The 22,740-nt window shown below is 43.3% G+C and overlaps 1 protein-coding gene across 7 annotated transcripts in view; it reads left to right on the forward strand.

The window, feature by feature from the left end:
• LOC124789839 (serine/threonine-protein kinase tousled-like 2) overlaps positions 1 to 22,740 on the forward strand; it is a 576,094-nt gene that overhangs the window by 440,355 nt on the left and 112,999 nt on the right. For all 7 annotated transcript variants that reach the window (XM_047257336.1, XM_047257338.1, XM_047257339.1 and 4 more), the window contains one exon: positions 11,891 to 12,010. In XM_047257336.1, the coding sequence (XP_047113292.1) occupies positions 11,891 to 12,010 (120 nt within the window). The remainder of the gene's footprint in view (positions 1 to 11,890; positions 12,011 to 22,740) is intronic.

The following is a 22,740-nucleotide window of genomic DNA, read 5'->3' on the forward strand; positions in this document are numbered from 1 at the left end:
TATTGAGACTTTTCACTGTGTTAAGCCGTAGGGCAGATGTGCCCTTGTTCTCTTCAATTTTTCGTATAGGAAAATTTGCCTTTAACCCTCATCTCACGTTTTCGTTCTTCCTGAACTTTTTGTTACGTTGCCATAATGAACAGCTGCAGCATAGTGTCATCAAGTATTAGTAACTGCCACAGCATTAATGTTGTGCACATATGAAAACTATTGCGACAGGTCTTTACCGAGATGCATTGTGAATTTTTGTTGCAGCTTGCACTTTGCGCTCGATATTTGAGACGGAAGGAGGTCGCATTTCTACAGTAACACTATCATTGTTTTTTTGATTGCTCTATCTTCTACAGTGGTGAATTGAGAAGAGATATTTTCCATACCAGAAACATAGAATCAAATAATAAAGTCTTTGTATGGTTTAATTTCTCGCCGTGCCTAATGGAGATGATGTAAATGGGGCAAATAAGACCAGTCAAACGCTAAAGAATTAGCATGCGAGAATCTGAGCAGCGTATTATGTGTAACGCCCCGTACATCTTAGCTCGCCTGTGATCGGCTCTTAACAGTGCTTTTTAATCGCTTGCATATCACATTTGATGGATTTTAAAGTATTTGCATGTGTAAATGGTGAAGGTACATGCAGGAATGACAGCGTTCAAGTAGACTGGAAATAATAAAAAGAGTATTCATTGTACAATTAAAAGAAAAATGGTACTATCCAGCAAATATGTAGTCTAAGTGGGTTACAGGAAGATGTAGGACTCAGCAAGTAACGTCGTGGAAAGGCTTGTAATGAAGTCCTAGCACAGTGAGGCATGCTACGAGGCCTAGGTCTGCAGATTGGATGTCCGCTGAGATAAGATCCAGGATCGGCACTCGTCGGGAGTATACTCTAAATGAGGGACTGCGGAGCAGGAATCCCCCAAGAATGACTGACTACTTACAGCACGTGTGCCAGTCTAGGTACTACTGAGGCAGAGGTATGCAGCGCAGAGTATTTTCTGGTACGTGATGTGCGGAGGGTAATAGTCACGAGCTGGCTGCACCTCCTACAATCGATTGGAGCACCAACTGTCTACTGGTGGCATACTGAGTTCCCGGTGATAAGAAGTCGCTTTGTTATTCTCTGGCTTACTATCCGGATTTGTTGTGGTCGGAACTTGCTTGCAGACACTGTTCAGGTAGCAAACACCTGAGGCTAGACCACCTGCGAGACACTGGTGTGCATGCGGTTGCAGTCCGGTCGGATTGTAGGTGTGGATACTGCAGCCCTTCTTCCATGGGGAGAAGATCAGAGTCATCTTTCTGGTAACTGTAGCCCCTGCATGCCCTTCTCCATGGCAAAGCCATCGAGTTGTTGTGGGGAATCTGTTCTCCGTCCCCCCCCCCCCCCCCAGGAGGGCGAGGGAGGGAGGAGAGACAGCGAGTGCGCAGTACCCATCCATAGTCGGAACGAGCGGCGCCGACGGGTGTCCGAGGGGAAGCATTGACTGCAGGAGCCCACACCCAGGAAATGGGGAAATGGTACCACAGTTTGAGAGGCGGCGTGAGAACAGGCACGACTGAAAAAGAAACAGATTGAGGATGAGACATCGCTATAGGGACGATGAAGGTGGTGGCAGGAAGGAATGCGCAAAGGAAAAGGTCAGAGCATCGGAGAGTTGGTCCGCATAGTGCACAGAAAAGGAAGAATAAGCCTCGGGAAAGGAATGAGGAATAGAGTGACCCGTTTAGCCGAAGAGACCGGCGGAGCCAGTAAGGCCGGCAGATAGAGGGCGGTGATGAGTCCATTGAGCGCAAAACTACCACAGGCTGGCATAACCCCAGAGTGGGTTATCCTGGCAGTCCTGGTTCCTCAGACTGCTAGAGGCCGAGTGGCTGGGTGGCCTGGGAGATAGACAGAGGCCAATCATAATGGAGGCCTGTTGGTGTGGTGATCGAGACGGATGTGAATTTTCGACACAGTGTGAGACATTAGAACACGAAAACAAAAAGAGGGCAGAAATCCATAAGAAGAAAAATCCATCGCAGAGGTACACTGAGATTACAACCACAGGCAGTGTCAGAGGACACACTTAAGAAGAGCTGACCGAAATCAGAGGCCGTACTGGGTTCAGTCTGAAAAATGTAATGTCACAGAGAGGCCAGAGCCAACAGAAGATGTAGTGCTAATGAGAGGACAAGAACTGAAAAGGTGGTACTACCACCAAACGTAAGAAGTGCCAGGCCGAAGCAGCAAGGAGAACCTTCCTGGGTACGACCGACGGCGAAAATGTGGTATCTCGTCGCTAAACCTGGGATTGGGCGAGATTGTAAGAAGCGCTGCTGGAGTCGCCGAAATGTGTGATCTCATCACCTAGTCCTTTTCCTGAAGCAGTGCTACCATCGAAAAGAGGACCTGTCATGGCTGCAGTTCGTAGATGCAACAGTAAAACCTCATAGGTAGATTGGAAGGGGCGGCAGTCGAATGGCAGACGTTATACTGTAGTGCTATTATCGTTGCCAGTTCCATTATTGAAACGAGAACGATGTAGAGAGATCTGTTGTCAGCGATGAAACTGCGACAATGAAAGGTGGAACTTTGTGGCAAAAGATGTTGCCAAGAAGATTTTTATCCACGCCGCCATTAATATTGCGGACGAGGCTTTGAGAAGTGGTTAAAACTGCATCCTAATCGCCATTAAGAAGGGTGGCAAATAAGAGAAGATTGCGCGGGTCCTGAACCATCCTCGTCGCCGTTGAAGTACTGGCTGGTTATAATTAAAGTGCACAGAGGCCCATTGCGGGCTGTAATCATCGTATGGCAGCGTAACTTATTAGATATAATGCGAAACAGATTTACGCTGGATAAAGACGAGTTCCAATTTTGACCACTAGGTGCAAATCTGGCGCTGTACAACACATCGTCGACGTTTGCGGTGGTCATATTGAACAAATTGTGTAAGCGGCTTTTAATAATAAAATTAGCGTTATGCCTTTCTTACTTGTCTGATCTTTTGTGCGTACGTCTCGTTCAAAATCCATTACATACAGAAACAAATCTGTACGTCTTTCTTGCATTCACAGCGCCAGATTTGCACCTGGAGGCTAAAATTGGAACCAATGTTTTTCTTCGTAAATTACTGCATTGACATTTTCTGTGCCATACTGTAGTTCCAGCCCAAACTGGACCTCTATGAGTAGCTGCGTTTTAGTTATAAACGTCCAGTATCTGCATATGCGAATGGTGAAAGGTGAACGCAGGAATGACTGCAATCACAGAGACTGGAAGTAAAGCACATATTCAGGATACAGCTACAGGTAGAACTAACACTATCAAGCAACCGTTCCGTCTGTATGGGTTACAGGAAGAAATTGCACTTAGCTGGTAGTTCTATGGGAACATTCATGGTGCAGCCCCAGCGCAGTGAGGTGTAACACGAGCCCTACGTCTGCAAGTCTGATTTGCACTGAGCTAGTGGTCCGTCCATGATTGGCGATTGTCGGCGGTGGTCGGTAGTACACTCCGAGTGAGTGACCGCGGAGCCTTCAGCACAATGTCTCTGGAGTAACTCCCACCGATGACTGACTTCTACCGCTGACGGGGAGGGAAGAGCATGCTGCGTCTCACGAGAGTAGCGCCTGCAGTGGTAGAGTCCTGGGTTCTCGGCGATAACAAGCTGCGTTGTTGGTTATTGATGATGATACGCTGGTTCGCAACCCGAAACTGGCTTATTTGCAGACGCCTGTGCAGATAGCGGACAACGCCTGATGCTTGCGGGACCTGAACTGCGTGCGGTTGCAGTCAGGTCGGAGTGTATAGGTGCGGATATCCCACATTTATTGTATTTAGTCGCTAATAACGGGCTTTGTTTGGCTTAATCTTGTAAATTTCGGAGGAAAAGCAGCTGTTCGACCTGTCTTGCTCTTAACTCATCTTTCTTTTTTTTCCTCTCATTATTTTTCTATTAAGATTTTAATGTAGGGCGTTGCTGTTATTCGTCTTCGCCAGGGACAATAAAGTGGTGTTTCTGTACTAAACATTTCGCCAAGTTACGGCAAGGTGTCTCGTTCCTGCCCTACCACACCAATGATTTAATAACTCCATGCGAATTAAATACTCAAGTTTACTTTCAACATCGTAGCCTCAACTTGCTTATACAGCTTTTCCCCATTGCTACAATAATTAAGCAAAATGCTATGATACGAAAAGTTCCAGAAACCTTCGAATGGTAGAATGTGAACTCTATGCAATTTACTTACTTGTTTTATTTTACGTGTCCAGGACTTAGGTACACAAAATAATGAAAATGCAACATGGTAAATAAAAGTACAGTACAGTAATACAAGATACTGACAGTAATAACACAATAAAACAAGACAACTGGACCGCAAGCTCCAGAATTCCTAGGTTTTGATGGCCTTATCTCTTGTTTCACAATGATCTTATGTGGTGTAAGGATCGGGTAGGTTTCTGCAGACCGGGAGATGACGTATCTCCTGAAGGGCGCCACCCTCACATAATTCCTCCTCAGTGGTGTAGCCCCACTTCCTGCGGTTCGCCTTGTATCTTAACGTTCGTGTTCTTAGTCGGTTTAGTCTTCCATAAAGCTAATGGCAGACGAAAGCCCACAGCAGGTTCCTCTTTGATGATGATCTTTCTATCCCTTCCACTTAACGAATCTTGCCACAGCTCTGTTCTGCGAGTTCCATGTGCTGACGGAATTGCTGATGATGTGTGCATGAAGCTGCTCCTTGACCTCAGCCTAGATCTCTGTGCTTCACGCCTGAACAGGGGATGCCTGGGATAGGTTTCCTGCTTCTTTTTCTCAATTTCTGCAGTTGTTCTTCTAAGAATGTCAGGTGGCGCTCTACGCATAATGTGATCAGAGTTTGGTGACAGGAGTTGGTCGTAAGGGGCCAGTCACAACGCGTCCAGTCTCGTTAAATGCCATGATCACCTGTTTAGCGTGTGTGGAATTGCGCCAGACTGGTGCTGCGTAGTCTGCTGCAGAGAAGCAAAGTGCCAGGGCGGATGTACGGAGCACGCCAGGCTGTGATCCCCAGGAGCTGGCAGGAAGTTTACGTACGAGATTGTTCCGAGCAGATACTTTCAGCCTTGTTTCTTGGCACTGATCTTTAAATGTTAGAGACTACGGTCCAACTTTACTCACAGATATTGTGGAGTATCGTAGTGACATTAGTTGTTCCCCCTCTTCAGGTAATACTTAACTCCCTCCTGGCTTCCCGGTTTGTCATATGAAAGGCGCAGACCTGCATCTTTCTGGGATTTGGCTTCAGGTGGCTATCATCATAATACTTGCCGAGATCCCCGAGGGCTGCTGTCAGCTTGGTCTCCACTTACTCAGATGTTTTACCTTGAGCAGTTGCTGTGTTATCCAGATAAATAAATGTTTTTGTTTCAGGGTTCATTGGTTGGTCGTTAGTGTAGATGTTGTACAGCAGGGGTGGCAGTACGCTACCTTGAGGGAGACCATTCTCAAAGTTCCCCGTCAGCGTTTCGTGTTATGTAGTGACAAAAACTCTGTTTTGCAACAAAAACTAGATGATATTGCCAAGTGGTAGCCATTTGTAACTGAATATAGATTTCTAATTGCGGTTGACGGTGTCATGCGCTGCTGACAGACCTCTGGATGCCACTCCTGTGATTTGTCCTCTTTCGTATCCATCTTCTACATACTGAATAAGAGTGAGGATTTGACTGCAGCATCACCTTCCTGGGCAGAAACTGCTCATTTATAAGATTTCTATCTGCATGCTGGGAGATGCGATTGAGGATTAGCCTTTCCAGGACTTCGGAAAGTTTGCAAAGAAGAAAAACTGGTAGATTTAGGATCAGTTGGTTCCTTTCGAGGCTTGGGAAGTGCTACAACTTTGGCTTTGCACCAGATCTTAGGAACTTATAATTCTGAAATGGAGGTGTTCATTGCATTTAAGATCTATTGCTTTGTTACTGGCCCAAACATTTTTAATTTGTTCTGGTCTTAGACATCTACACCTGTAGCTTAGTTGTTCTCCGTAGACTGAAGAGTTGCTTCCAGTTGTTCCATGCTGAATTTTAGTTTTCCCATTCAACAATAGTTTATGTGCAATTTAAGCAGGTGTTACATTAAATAGGCTTGGAGGAGAACTTGTGGGGATCACTGTTACGTCTCTTCAGCAACTCCCACGCCTTACGGTTGTACTGATTCATGTCTAGTTGTGTCACTATACCACAGCATTTCTCTCTCTTCTTGTTTCGTATTTAGAATTAAATAGTTCCTCGCCCGTGTGAGTTGTTTCTTCAGAGAAGGGTCAGTTTCAAACAGGTGTTCGTATTTCCGGAGGAGAGATCTTGAATCGTTATTGAGTGCAGGGATGCAAGATTTTCTGCACCCTTTAGGAAAATATCTACGAGAGATGATTCTAACTAATTTGATAAGCATATCATACGTCTGTGTTTGGCTCAAGCTTTGACTTCCTTATCGATTTTTTGGCTGAAATTCTCCCACTGGACTCGCGTAAAATTGAATCATCTTTTAAATTGGGCAGTTTCTTGCTGCAACGTAGCTGCCATAGTGCAGATCACTGGTCGGTGCTGAGTGTGAAGGAGACTCGAAAATTTCCTTCTTTGCCTGCCGGGCAATATGGTCACGAATAAATATGTTGTCTGGATTATACTGTCCACGTCATCTCTCAAGTCTGGAGGATGATGGCAGCTGTAGGTCATGTATTAATATCAACCCCTTGTGTTTAGTCCATTCTTAAAGATTTTCACCATACTTATTAGTCTCCCAGTAACCCCAAGATGTGCTGTGGCAGTTGAAGTCACTCGCGACCATCTTTATTGATTGGGATTGAAAATTAGGGTGTTTCATAAACTTACATTCAGCATTCGGTGCTTTATATACACTGATGTCACTATGCTTGACCGGATATCAACGGTTTGCCCTTAAATGGAGAAAGAGGGACTATTAGTCGCAAATTCTTATTAGTATCAATATGACTTCGGCTCTTCCGCTTTACTCGTGCAGAATTTTAAATGTTAGATTCAGAGTAAGTTTTATCGCCTTCCTTCGGAAATAATAAAACCCGCGTAGGTGCAAAGTCTTTTGTGTAATGTTAAAGTGATTGTCAGTAGTTTGAATTACTTGATTCCTTCGTCAGTCTGTTTCTATATTGAGCCAGTGTTTTTCTGTATATTGGTACTACACCCCATAACTCAAGGAATCTTCTTCGTAGGTATGGAAAATGTCTGATGGTTAAAATATTACATTTACCTAGAGTTCAGTTCTTCTTGCTAGTTGGATAATAAGAAACAGTACATTTTTTGACGCGACAAGCATCGTGTAGATTGTAAACAATCGTCTGAACTATGCGTATCTAGGGTCGCAACATTAATTTTGTGCTATTTAGGAAAACTCATTAATATCGTGTGAAGATGGGAGTAACAGCTGTACGTCCTTGAATATCCAAATTACATGTCAATGTTGTGACGTGCCATCCTGTTTGAAACTATTGGTTTTCGGAGCTTGCCCTTCTTTCTGTCTAAGCGATTGTTGAAGTTTCGTATCGATATACTGTGTAAACTATTTGAAACTCAGCCTTTGTGGAGTGTAGTAATTTTCGAATCGAAACTCGCAAAACGTGAGATCGAAGCAGTTGCGCCCTGCAGGCGGCAGCGGCCGGAAGTCAAGGTCTAGGCGTGGCCCCGAAGGCAGGTGAAAGACGTGCGCCGACGGGAACGAGAAGTGTAGCACTTTCACAGAACGAAAAGGACGTTGGCAAGGAAATTAAATCTATCTAGAGGTGCATTTCGAGACGGTTAGTCGCTCATGCTAACAGTTGTCTTGCACTGTACTCGTACATTGAGGAAAGCGCTTGACGACGTAGACGAAACTGCAAGTGAGATTAATTTACTAGTAACGCAAGTGAGGTGGAAGTAATCCAACACATCAAATTATTTTACAGCTCCTCGATTAGTCACCGTTTTGATGAAAGAGAGTGTTACAGGAGAGATTCGAATTGATATACGAAAAATGAAAACTGTCGTAGCTGTATCAAGCTTTTTCTCTCAACACAGGAAGTTTCTGACATAGCCTTTATTTTCTCTTACTATTAAAAAAAAATGTTATAGCCAAACGCAGTTTCTCTCCTCACCCTATCCTCCTACTTTCCTCTTCGCGTATCTTAATTAAAAATATTTGTACGACAACACTTAACCTGAAGCCAGATGTACCTGCAAAGGCATTATTTAATGGGTGTGGGGCAATTTTTTTACGGATGTTCTGCTTCTCCAACAACGGCGCGGCGGGTGAGACACAAAGTTGGGCATGATCCGACCGTACTTCCCTTCCGGCCATTTTGGACAAAAGAGGTAGCTGTCGATGGGCGTCAGTTCCGTTTTGTGCAATGGAAGAGAAGGAGCCTACGCATTATCTTGGAGAATTTCGAACCCTTTAGATTCTTGTGCCAACTGTTCCTCCTAATAGCTACTGAAATTATGGAATGTCTTAGTGAACCGCTTGTTGCTGTGTGTGAAGCCTTCGCTGTCTCAAAAAAAGAAAATGTCAGAAAGACTTTCTGTGCTCACGATAGTAATCATCAATCGGAAGAGTTGTGACGCCATACTATTGACTGTTTCCTTAGTTACGGATAAGAAAGTAAGGCCATATTTCATGTCCTATCGCCAAATCTGGAGGAAAAACATCTTTATCGGCGTAGTGGCAAGACGAGAATTCTTTTGGAAGATACCGGTCCAAATCCGTTCCTAAATCACTTATGGCAAATTCTTTGAAAAGTACACGACCGATTTCCTTCCCAAATCCGAGTTTGCACTCTTTCGCTAATCAACTTTCATTGAGCGGACGTTAAGCCCTAAATTTCTGTAATTTTTCCTTGTTGTTGATAGTGTACGGCTACCAGCCGCAAATTGGTTTTAGGTTACTGTATTCAAAAAGTACCGTAAGAATGAAGTAATCTAAAAACGATTTGTGGCTGGTTGCTGTACAACATCAACAATTTATTTAACAGTCACGGTCTCCAACCATGTCTTGATATGACAAAATTGCATTTTTCCTTATTGACTTTGAACATTTCAAGCAGATAAGGGAAGATTTTCATCTCTCTCTTTCTCAAATCGTATGTAAACTACAGAGGTCCCATTTCGCACACATTCTGATGTTCCACAATCCTCTACGTGACGTTGTGCCCACGGTTCACTTGTGTGTTAAGACGCGCCTATCCGCGGGACTAAGTTGTCCACTGTGGGACGTTACGGTCAGTGATCGACAGACTCTGAAACTTGAATTTAGGGAAATAGCCCCACCAGCTGTTCCTGAATTGAGTGACCGACGCCAGTGAGATAAGCTATCTTTCAATACGCGAGGCCTTGCATCCATATGCATCCAGTTGAAATGACTCAATTTACATTGAATCATATGCTTCACACCATTTCACTCGAGGCGCACGGAGATTCGTTTTTGGTTCACTGTAGCCGTCGTGTAGCTTATGAAATGAATCGCCACTACTTGCATTACACGAAGACAGACGAAAATCTCCAGACGGGAGGCAGTGAGCCGCTTTTCACTTGTCGTATTCGTCGTCATTTATCTTCTTTAAATGTCGGTACACTTAAGTCGTCATCTCCGTTATTTCTGTCCACTGTTGATCGTCAGGATACCGTGTGGTAGACGTCTTGTGTGCCAATCTCAGTCTAGAGCTGATTGAGGGTGTTACATTAAAAAAGTAAAACTGTTGTCAGTCCGAATGTTGATTTGAACAGCACAGAGCTTTACTACGCGTGGTTCTTGTGGATGTGGTATGCCGTTGCTTTCCTGTGAGTTTCGAAAGACTACTAGTTATAGAATGGCTTATAGTTTAACGTTGTTTCCGAACCACGATGCAGCTCGGTATTTTCACGTTAATAAACATTGCCAGAAGTGATAACTTCCAAATAAAAATCGAAATCCTAATTCTGGGTGGGCATACCAGTTCTTTATTTTGTGTGTATTGTGTTTCTTCGTGGTCACAACACTTGCAGCCTAAACTACTTTCTTTGTGGGGAATGCATTGTAACTGACTTGTTCAGTAAACAACACGCCGACATGTGGGGGTTTGGCTATCACGTAATACACAAGCTGCAGCGACCGGGACTTCGACTCATTACGCCGATGACCGGCTGAAGAGAGTAGCATCCTGAGCCACGACCGTGTTCACATTGTTTTCGTTGAACATTACCGTGGAAACACATTGACTACTGCTATTTTTTATGTATTTTTGTAAATGTTCAAATGTGTTTGAAAACTTGTGGGACTTAACTGCTAAGGTCATCAGTCCCTATGCTTACACAGTACTTAACCTAAATTATCCTAAGGACAAACACACACACACATGCCCGAGGGAGGACTCCTCGAACCTCCGCCGGGACCAGCCGCACAGTCCATGACTGCAGAGTCCTAGACCGCTCGGCTAATCCCGCGCGGCTTTTTGTGAATCTAAAAGTTGTTGGAGGCCTTTCGACAACACAGGAAGGCGTGAGCTGTTCCGCCATCTATCTTCAGTACTTTAGCCACTGCTAATGCCGTTAGTTATTTGCATGTTCCGTGAATGATATTGGCGACCTCTCGCTGTGATAAGTCACTTTTACAGTAGTGGCAACATACTGACCATTTAAATGATTTCTCAAGGTATTTTAAACTCTCTCTCTCTCTCTCTCTCTCTCTCTCTCTCTCTCTCTCTCTCTCTCTCTCTCCTCCTTCCCTCCATTCTTCCCTCCCCTACACATTGCGTACTACTTCTATGGAGTAACAGAAGTTATCAAGCCAATATGATTTCTGTTTGTGTTTGAAGTTAATTATGTTATTCATTAAATCCTTAATATCATTGGGTAGATGGCCAAAGATTTTTATGGCTGATAAATACCTCACTCTCATTTGAGCCGCTCTGAGACTGAGTAATGGAAAGTGTAAATCATTGGTCTTCCTAGTATTAAATTTATGAGTGCTACTGTTGCTTTCAAACTGTGATTGATTAGAGACAACGAACTTCAGAAGGGAGTAAATTTGCAGCGATGCATCCCAATAGTTGAAAGAGCCGACTGCAAGGTGCTCTTGAGTGGACAATGCAAACACTTTTTTTTCCTAAATGAGGACTAACGCCAAAATGCGATGTGTTCACATTAGCGAATGAAATACAGAAAAAGTAACTCCACTTTTTTGTAAATTTTTGTCTATATATCTTACATAAACCGTAAATAAATAAAACTGCAGAAGCAAAATGTTTAACATTTTCAACATTTGACTTCCAATTCAGGTTCCTGTCAATACAGACCCCTAAGAATTTAGAGCATTCTGCTTCATTTACTGATATACGTTCATGCACTATTTCTACCTTAGTGATCAGATGTTGTGCAGTAAAGAATTGCATATATTGTGTTTTATACAAATTCAATGAGAGTCCATTTGCAGAGAACGGGTTATTAACTTTCAACTTATTTACATATGCAGGTGTTGAAGTTACTCCATTGGGCTTGAATATAATATTTTTTTAGAACATTTCTCGTCGAGAAACGGCTGTGTGACGAAAAAGTTCTTTAAAAATGAATATAAACAGTGTCGGCCGCAAAAACATTTACTTCGATGGTAACCGGTGGCGGTGAACGGAGCCGGTGTTGTAACTCCACGAACGTCAACTGCTCATAGCAGCTGGCGATCGTGAGGATGGTCAAGAACTGACCGAAACCAGTTACTATCGAAATAAGTGCTTTTGCGGTCGAGGCTGTTGGTGTTCATTGTGAGCAAGCTGTCACAATAGGCAGTGCCCCTAGAGAGGAGTGCCAGTGTGTCGTGGAGCAGCGGCGCGGCGCCCAGCAATGCCCGTGCTGTGGCTCAGCTCTCCGTGTGGTGTGTTGCAGGGCGGCGGGGCGGAGTACGGGACGTCCGCTAGCTGCCCGCAGTGCCCCGCCGCGCGCTGCGGCCTGCCCACTACCACGGCCGTTGACTGGGCTGCCGTCTCCAACTCCCGGGAGCGACAGGTAACCAACTGCCTACCTACTTTTCTGGCACTGCTGCTGCTGCTGCTCGTCACTTCCGGTCTGGCCTCAGGAAACTTCCTGTTGTCTCAATCCTCAACGTGCCTTGATGACACGAAAATTTTCTGTGCGCTGCTTGCAGCCTGCTTCAAGGACTGGAGGATCCAAGACCTCACTGTTGAATTCATTTCATGAAAAAAAAGTTGTATGATAATAAAATTATAAACAGCCGACCAGTTGCAATGGATAAAGAATTCTTTATCTAGGTTTCAACAAATTTAAATTTGTCTTCTTCAGAATGTGGCAATTTTACATTGTATGATACCTACTACATCTACCAGTAAGTACATTCACGAGATGTGTGTTGGTTGCAGAGAGAGCGTTCTGCAGTTTGTCGAAAACGGCGGTTCTCTAAATATTCTCTGTAGTGTTTTGCGAAACGAAGGTAGTCTTTCCTCCAGAGATTCCCATTCGAGTTCACGGAGCATTTCCGTAACACGCGCTTGTCGTTCGAACGTACCAGTAACCATTCTGGCAATACGCCTCTAAATTGTTCCTATGTCTTCCTTCAGTCCGACCAGATAAGTATGCCGAACACTCCAGCAGTGCTTAAGAATGGACTGCACTAGTTCTCTTACACGGTCAGCTTCACAGATGAACCATATTTTCTGAAAATTCTCCCAATGACCCGGTGTTGACCATTCGCCTTCCTTACAAGTGACGTTACGTCCTCGTTCCATTTCGTCCGGAGTGGCCGAGCGGTTCTAGGCGCTTCAGTCTCGAACCGCGCGACCGCTACGGTCGCAGGTTCGAATCCTGCCTCGGGCATGGATGTGTGTGATGTCCTTAGGTTAGTTTGGTTTAAGTGGTTCTAAGTCTATGGGACTGATGACCTCAGAAGTTAAGTCCCATAGTGCTCAGAGCCATTTCATATCGCTTTGTTACGTCAGGCATAAATATTGAATATAACTGAGTGTCAAGCAGCGCACCACTACCCCTGTATTCCAGCATTTTTCCTACTCACCTCAATCAACTACCTGTCTCTGGAGCCGAGGTCGCTAACGCACGCCTGTGCAACGGCGCTGGACTAGGAGGTAAGCCGGTTCGAATTGTGGTGTTGGATGAAATTTTCACTGCCAGTATTTGGCCAGCAAGGGGAGAAGTGGTGGCTTGTAATCATCATTGAGAGAGGGCATGTGACACTGTCGGTGGTGGTGCGTCCTTCGGATGGGGACGTTAAGCTTTGCGCCCCCTTTGGTGGTATTCGAGAGGAGTAGGCTATGTGCTGGCACGGGTTTTGACTCTCCACCATCACCACCACCCCATCCAACACAAACATAATACGACACTATGCACGCATCCATTACACTCAACTACACTCCACAAATACACATACGACACAACTCTCACTTATCGGCAACTAAAGGTGCCAGTGTGCATACAGAAAGAACACGCTTTCTGACAGGCTGCTGTTCAGCAAGAGCAAGCTGACATTCATTATATCAAATAGAAATTCTGTGGAAGTACTCAAGTACCAACTTAAAGACACTCATTGTCGCCACTTCTCCATACGCTATAGCGACATCAGCAAACTGTCGGCGATTGTGCTCAACCCATCCGTCAGATCGTTTGCATATATTGTACATAAGAGCGCTCGTCCCTGGGGCACTCCTGACGGTACCCTTCTCTCTGATGAACACTCGCCGTCCTGGACAACGTACTGGGTTGTTGTACTTCAGTAATCTTCGAGCGACTATGTGAGGACGTATCCCGTGTGTTTCGATTTTCATTAACAATTTGCAATGGGGCAATGTGTCAAACGCGTTTCGGAAATCTAGGAATATAGAATCTGTCGATTGTCTTGCATCCTTGGTTCACGATATCACGCAAGAAGAGAGCTGGCTGAGTTTCGCACGAGCGATTCTGTCTAAATCTCTGCTTATTTGTGGACAGCTCCTGTCGCTAGGAAATTTATTATATTCGAATTTAGATCACGCTCAAGAATTTTGCAGCAAAGTAGTTATTCTTTTGTGCGGGAGCCCCTTCGTTTGTTTGTTTTTTTCCAGCCGCTTTGGGCTTGCCGCTCATATATGTGATTGGCTGCAAGACTTTTTGAGTAGTAGAACACAGCACATTGTCCTGGATGACGGGTTCTCATCAGAGGCAAAAGTAACTTTAGGAGTGCCCCAGAAAAATATGAGGCAAGAACTCTCCTATTATCCACGAAGGTAAACTATCAGTCGGAGTAGGCGAGAAGTATCTGACACTGCTGACGACGCTGTTACGACAGGAAAGATTTCGTTCAGTGGCTGTAGGGGAATTCGTGAGGGCTAGGGTAGACTTCCCAGTTCCTGAATGAATGGCAGCTGGTTTTAGATGTGTGTACATCTCAGTTAATGCAGATCAGAACTAGAAATATTCATATATGCTCGAATACATTATTAATAGTTAGCTTCTCGGTTCATTCATGTCGATTAAATATCTAAACGAAACTTTGTAAAACGACATAAAATAGAACTAGCATTTAATGTCAGACCTAGGGAAGGGGAACGGCCAACTGTTTTACTGCGAGAGTTCTGGGGAAGTATACCCCGCTTTAAAAAAGAAACTGCATGCAAAGCGTTAGTGCGACCTGTTCCTGAGTACTGCTAGCAGATCGAAGGAAGACCTTGACCGTTCATAGATGCACTGCAAAATTTTTACTCGCCAGTCCGATCCTTAACAGTGTGTTACGGAAGCGGAGCTGAGATGGCAATCCCTTCAGTTTTGACGACGATGTTTTCGCGAAATTATATAGAGAAAGTTTGAAGTACAAGAATTGGGATTGTAAAACTGAGACGTTCAAGGGTTTTACATGGGAATTTTTGCAAGAAAGACCATATTCTCCATACAAAGACCATTGCGTTCCACTGTATCAAATAAGAATGATGACAAATTAGAGAATAAGGCGCTCCCACAGGCATGCAGTCAGTTACCTTTAATTCTGTTAGCGATTGGTTGGAAAGCTAAATCACCGGTAATTTAATTGTGTACTTCCCTGTGCGCGAGAAAATGCCTAGCGGAATGGTAACCACGATTCCCCTTGGAAATAACACTGCTAATAAACAAGTAAGACTCATCCCAGAGAGTGTAGCAGTTTCCACTCTGTCACGAGTCTGCAGAAGCAATCAAATATGGTTTCTGATCTAGGGGACAGTTTCTTTTTCATTAAGGAGCGATGTGCAGCTGTCGATTGGTATTGAGAAAAGAAACATAAAGGATGAAATTTCGGAGAGAATAAAAAATTGTTGAAAGTGTTTTTATTGTGCATCGGACGTAATTAGAAAGTTGAAAAATACCTGACAAAGCAGAGACTATGATAAAATTCCATATTACTTGCTAATTCTGAACTATGGGCAAAGAATACAAGCAACAGAGATGCTCTTTCTACAAGGAGTCCTGAATAAGGCAAGAAGTAACAGGATAAGGAATGAAACAACACGAAGCACCGTTCATACCAATCTATGGAGAGAAATAGACTTACGGTTTTTGGCCAAGTTAAAAGAACGGTAGAAGAAAGCCCTCCAAGAAGAGCTCTATAATGGATGCAATCTGGACGAATAATGATTGGAAGGCCTCGAACAAGATGGAGAGACAAGGTGAAGGATGATAACCGAAGAGGACTGGAGTGGCAGGAAATGCTAAATGATGACCTGTGGGAGAAAAGAGAAGGTTGGAACAGCCTCTGTGAAAGACTTGCATAAGCACAAACTTCCCAGGAAGAGGTAGAAGAAGTAGTAACAAAGCTACATACATCCTAGACTTTAATTCAGAAGTATGTGTTTCAAGAAATTGGCGAAAAATTGTATTGATGTTTTGCTACGTAACTCTGAAAGATTGTTTAACGTCCCATCGATGAGGACTTCGTGTGAGACGGAGCAAATTCTCGGCTCGAGGAAGGTAATCGGGCGTCCGCTTTCGAAAAGAACCATCCTGGTTAAAATATTACCTCTGGGAAATAGTAGAAAACTTAAATCGGCATAACCAGTCTGAAGTTTGGCGTTCGCTCATAGCGAATGTGAATTCATTGTCTGAACCATTGCGCCACTACTTTCGGTTGCAGATTCGTGTAATCTGTAGAATGTTGTGTTCCAGAAGTGAATGTATTTATTAATATCCGTTTGTACAAATGAGTTCTACACGAAAGCGTATAAAAGCGTTAGTTCTGGGCCGTTACTGTGGACGTAACAGCTCAAGACAATTAAGATGTCTTTTTTGTTGTACGCTCGGAAGTGAAAAGCGATTGACTGTGGAACAGCAGCATATGTAGGAAGAGAATGGTAGACTCAATAGTTTAACTGGCTGTTGGGGGTGGTAGTTGTGACTGCGGACCAGCATCATCGTCAACAGCCCCCACAACGTCCATTTTTAGCACGAGTCGGAGTCTGACGGCTGGCGCGGAGGGAGCGGCGCGTAGTCCAGAGCACGAAAATAACGTCACCTTGTGTCATGCTTGCCCCCGTGAATGCGGCGGCTGCTTTTCCCCGAGCCGGAACTGCTCGCCGCCTGCCGTCCGCCGCCGGGCCAAACGTGTCGACTACGTTCCATGTCCCCAGCTGTCGTGCTCTGCCCTGGACAGCGCCACTCTTGATGCGTACATTTGGTTTAATCCACGGGAACGCACGAGCATTACCGTATTGTACTCGTGCTGTAATAGGTGGTATTTACAGCTTAATTGAGGGGCCACTTGAAAGTGCAGCACATATGTAGATATCTTAGACGAATTTATTACAGTACGTCCTGTAACTTAAAAATACCTGTACCTTTTTGTAAGTTCACTGCTTGCTGATACTAGTCTACTTTAGTAGAAACTTTTATCAGTCAATGCGTCTAATTTTACACACTGTACATCGGTATCTGTTTTTTTCCACAGCTCCCACACTGTATGTAATCCGTCGTACATTGTACCTTGAAGTATGGATTACTTAATTTTTTCCCCGTTCCTATTTGTACGACCCACTTTCGCATGTCTTGTGCAGTTACGTATCCATCGGATTTGCGGTTTCGGTTAGTTATTTTGGTTGGTCCGAACATGCAGAATAGTTTCTCAGATGGAAGAATTATTAAGCTGTAGAACTCAGTACGTGATCCTTGAACGGTGAGTGTTTATCGAAGACAGGGCGTCGTCAACGAGTTTCCCAGGAAAGTGTGATACGACCACTCTTGTTCTCTGTATAGTAGCATACTATTGAGAAAGTTTAGAGAACAGGTATTTGCAGAACGATCGTGTTGCTGTCAGCATACATTTCGTGTAAGGGCCACAAAAACCAGATCGTACGGAAGAATATAGTCATTTTTCTTCCCTCTCCATTTACGTGTGGGAGAGGAAAGGAATGATTAAGGTTACCCTCTGCAATGCACTGTATGGTGGCTAGCGGAGTATGTATGTGGATGTAGACTGAGGTATTTAAAAAAATCACAGTGTTGTTCGCGCTGACTCATGATTCGTGTTCGTTACAACAAAGAGGCGTATCCTGTTCTCTGCATTTAAGCACAAAAATTCTTCAGAATGATTCCATTCGTTTAGAAACGTGTTTGTTTTAATAAACTTGTGCATGTATCCCACAATTTCCTCAAAGGGGTGGGTTTTGATCCACAATGGTCGCTAATCGCTTCTTGCTCTTCTAGCAATGATTTACCGTTGTTAAAAACGCGTAGATGCACCGTGTTTCGGAGTCCATGTTAAACTGTTATGGACCCCTATAACTGGCCGGTTAAGTCTGTTCAGATGTAGGAAGAAAACAAGGACATACCATCACCAGTAGGATCATGTCTAGGAAAACAGCGCGCTGTTCAAGCCAACATTCTGATTCAGGACAGCTTTACGTTATTACGTACGTGCTGCTATCTTACTGTTACTCGAGCTTTTACCTTCATCAGGTACGCGCTTAGCAACTGAACATCCGAAAACTGGTCGCGGCACCACTCATTTTCTCTTTAGAGTCTGAAAGATAAAATGTCTCCATTTACCAACTCCACCCTCCATTCCCCCGCCACTCCACCCACAAAAAATTTAAACTCTTAAAAGCTTTATCCTGCACGTGCTTCTCATTTCTGTTTCAAATAACAATTAGTAAACTGTGAAACAGATCGTGGACGGCAATGCTCTAACTGTTGATCCCAAGAGTGCGTTGTAAATCATTTCAGTACTGTATGACAATTATAATAGTCATATAGATGTTGGTTGAGGTAACGCCAGAATTCGCTGGTGAATTTATAAGCGACTTCTTTTTGTGATATAAGCGAATGCCGTGATGGTTCCCTTGACAAAGGAATCTCCTGTTTCTATCCTTGGCCTATCTTAGCTTGTGCTCCCTCTCTAATGACATAGTCGTCGGCCGGTCGTTACACGCAACTCTTGCTTTTCTTCTAGTGCATGATGCGTAAACTATGGCAACATACGGGCTAAAAGATCGAGCAAAAAGCTTTAATTCCGTTATTGATATAAAAAAGTTGAATCTCTCAACACCTAGGCAGCAGCTACAAAACTGCGGAAGATTTAAAAACAGAAAATAGCAGAAAGTAAAACATCCTGTACATTATTTGTTGTGTATTTACAACGCGTGAAATTATTCTTTCGTAATGTGATACAGAACAGAGCTAATTAGTGGAAGTTTCTCAGTAGTAGAATGTATTCGCTTGTTGTTGAAGACAACTGGACGGCTTAGTAGCCCTGTTTTTCTTCATGCAGAAACTACAGCGATATTTATGAACGGTCTTATCTTGCCACGCAAGCAAATGTTTTTTTTCCGACCTATACGCGATTAGTAGTCAATTGAGTTATATAAGAGCAAGCACACCGTTGCCCCGTGTATAAGTCAGTGGATCCCTGTGTTAATAACATTTTCGTTATCTTTCTCTTCTTGCAAAAATAAAATAGTAATTACATACGTGCCCTTCAGAAGAACCTAATTTCTAGTCGTAACACAGTACGTCCCAGAAATACTTGAGAGGAATCTCGCTTGGTAAATTACGACAGTTATTGAAATATTTTATCATTTCTGTTTGTGCTGGTATATTCAACAGCGACTGCTTTCAAATCTTGTTCAGTCCAGCCTCGTTTAGCTCTCTCCTCTAGCCTTGCCGGAGACATGCCCTCAACAAGGCCACAGGTAGTTCCTTCTCCGATCGTTACACAACTTTGCTTGTGGGAGGTACTGATGATCTTGCTCTTACCAAGCACATACGTCCTTTCTTCGGACTACGGAGCTAAGGTGTTTTGGTTGAATTTGTTCCTCCCTAGACTGTGCACCATTTCGAGACTTAAATTACTTCGTATAGATACATGCGATAATACAAATTTCATGTTGACCAAGCATGCATACATCAGTTTTACACCAATATTGCGGGCAGGTGACTTACTTGTGCATTGCATACCAGAATGCCGTCTTCCTATAGTCGTTTTGTTGGTAGGCGCAAAGCTTGCAAATAGTCAAGTCGGATAAAGTTTTAGGAACCGTATTGCCATTTGAATGTCAATGAATGTGGCGAAAGTTCATATATGTACATAACCACAAGCAGTGTCTCATATGTTTATGTGGAACGGGTAGTACTTGAAAATATGTTGTAAGACGAACATCAACAAAAGTAAATATGGATAACAGAATATAGTAGAGTTAAATCGGGCGATGCTGAAGGAATTAGCTTAGAACATGGTACTAAAACTAGTAGGTGAGTTTTGCTATTTGTGCAGCAAAAACACTGATGATGGCAGAAGCACGGGGGCGACATAAAATGTAGACTTGCAATAACAAGAAAAGCGTTTTCGAAAAAGAGAAATTTATTACCACTGACTTTAAATTCAAGTGTTAGGAAGTTTCTTTAAGGTCTTTATGTGAAGTGTAGCCTAGTACGAAGTGAAATGTGGACGTAAGCAGTTCAGATAAAAGGAGAATAGAAACTTTTGAAATATGATATTATAGGCGAATGCAGAAGATTAGAGGTAAATATCGAGTAACCAGTGAGGTGCTGCAACAAGTTCAGGAAAAAGAGAAATTCATGACACGACTTGATTAAAAGAAGGGATGAGAAGATGGGATACATTCTGAGGCATCAATACATGGTCAATTTGGTATTCAATGGAATAAAAATGGCAGAGAGAGACCAATGTTTGATTACAGTTAACAGGTTCAAACGGGTGTAGGTTGTAGCGACTACACGAAGATGAAGCGGCTTGCACTGTATAGACTAGCGTGGAAAGCTGCATCAAACCAGTTTTCGGACACCAAACAACGTAAGCTTTTGTTTGTTAAATTCTCTGACTTTCCCCTTCTGGTCAAGTCGTCATATTTTGACCCCTTGTATCCGTTGTCGAATACTCGCCCAGATAGCCATGCGCGCTAAAGCGCCGGTTCTGGGACAGGAAGGTGTGCCAGCTCAGAATCTAATCGGTCCGGCAGAATGACGATGAGAGTGGGTGTGCCGTCCAGACTGGATGTGATTTTTAGGCGGTTTTCCAAAGTCAATTAAGTGGATAGCGGACTGGTACTCAAGTCCCGCCTTTTTGACTTGGAAGATATTTAGAACAACTTTCGCTTTCATACGAATAACACAATGCACAGACCGCTGGGGTACGCATATTCTGTCCTAGAAGGTAACGGGGTGGCGAAAGGATGGACATCTGGCCACCCCTTCAATTAACTATGCCAAATCCGTTCCTAACCATGCCGACCCTGCGGCAACGTGGGGCGAGGGCGCTATAAAAAGAAGATAATCTCTGTTGTCGAATGTATTCATCTAAGTAGTGCATGCCGGGGGCATATCGTACCATTATAATCACTTTTCTTTCCCACTAGATTTGCGTATTGAGCGAGTGGCAAAGTAACTGTCCATGTGCCGCTGTACGGGGCCTAATTTCTTATTCTCATCATCACTACGCAACACAGTAAAAGCATATGACCTTTTTCAGCTACAGGTTCTTTAAAGTCATCCAACTAAAAATGAAATCTAATTTGTCTTAACGTATCGGAACAAACCAATTGCTATGTTTTTGTTGTGTATGCAAGGTAACATGGGGTCTGCTTAGGTTGACACTGCTAATGTGTCATTACATCGCTGTAGTCATATTGTCTCGGAAATACTTGTTACTTTTTCAATAGTGATGTAACTAACTACATTTTGTTAAGAGAGGGCAGCTGAAATGAAATGATGGTACTGTTTTCTGGTTACGCATCATGAAAAAAGTATGATCTCGGGAACAGTCCATCTGCTTAGGAATACAGGTCGAACTGCAACTCAATAAATTGGTTGATACTTACGGTGTGGAAAAGTTAGGTTGATTTTCAGTGAATGATACATATATTCTATGAATCAAATCACCAGAAATATAATCATCATTGACAAAATGATGACTAAAGGACTGATAATAGTGTGTTTGCCTCTAAATAAAATTGGAAGAAATAAAAGAAAATGGCACATCCAATGTCCAGTGGTATGTCCTACACTGAACAGCTCCTAATTTTACACTGAAAACATAGGAATTAAGTAGGAAGTTCTTTGCTTTGTTTCCGAATAAAGTATAGTTGTGGTTAGAATACTTAATGTGTATTACCATTCCGGTATAGAAACAGGTGTAAAAAAAATCCTTCCTGGAAAAGATTCCCTTTGTTTCGCTGTTCATTTCTCCTTTGATGCTCTGCGACCATGGGATGTGAAAAATTTGATGCCTGGCCTTGTAACCCGAAGATCGGTTTAACTAAATAATTCCCGTAGAATGTACACGGTGTTGTGCTTTTCAATTATTACTATGTGATTCTGCCAAGAAGCGATGGAATAATCAATTTGTTTAAATATGTATCGCGTTTCTGCTCTACAACCTTTTGGGTGTCACATTTTGTACTTAGCTCTTTCGCATGAGAGTAACTCATAGCAATCAGCTTCCCGAATGACTGGGTGCGGCTTTAAACGATTGACCGTTCATACTCAGCTCAACTGCATGTGGAGACTTGCCAACTGTTTCGTAACTAGTGTATTGCCACCCCAGCGGATAGAAGAGCCGCCAGTGTGAACAATAAACTTCACGCCAAACGAACGAGATTGTACCATTCGTTGTACTGTTGTGGACAACAGTTTTGCAGATGCGTGTTTAAAATAGCATCTATTATTGGATGTCAGAATCAGCCGAAGCCACAGTGTAAGGACTTCATATTGTCTTTTCGTACCTCTGCTGCTGCAAAATAGGGGAAACAAGACACAGAATTAGGACTAGTCTGTTACTTGGCTGGTGAGATTTGCTACAATCAGTACAATAAGGGGCGTGAAAGTAATCGTAACAGAGGATGCGGAAAGAAAATGGATTAGTGTTCTGCACACGAGACATCCTGGTAAACCCAATTAATAGGTCTATATGGAACAAAATCATCGTGAGATACCGTGACTTGCACAAAAAATGACGGAATTTGCCTGGAAGTGTGTTGATCAGTGGTAGTCTTTGAGCCTGAAACAGCCCAGTACTTCTAAATTCCAAGCGGTATCTGCGAAGTTCAGTGTATTACATGGTTCTGAAGCAGTCCTACAAATATACGCTCTCTGACATGCAAATAGTTCTCTGATTAGTGTCTATATCTTTGAATTGTTTACTTCCAATCGTTACAAAAACTTAGGGCGACGCGGAAGATATTTCTTTATTTTCTTACTCGACGTGAGGGACTTCTAATTCAACAAATGCGCTCGCTCGCTTTGAATTCATGGGTGGC

The sequence above is a fragment of the Schistocerca piceifrons genome, chromosome 3, assembly GCF_021461385.2.
Source record: "Schistocerca piceifrons isolate TAMUIC-IGC-003096 chromosome 3, iqSchPice1.1, whole genome shotgun sequence".
In the NCBI taxonomy this organism is placed as follows: domain Eukaryota; kingdom Metazoa; phylum Arthropoda; class Insecta; order Orthoptera; family Acrididae; genus Schistocerca; species Schistocerca piceifrons.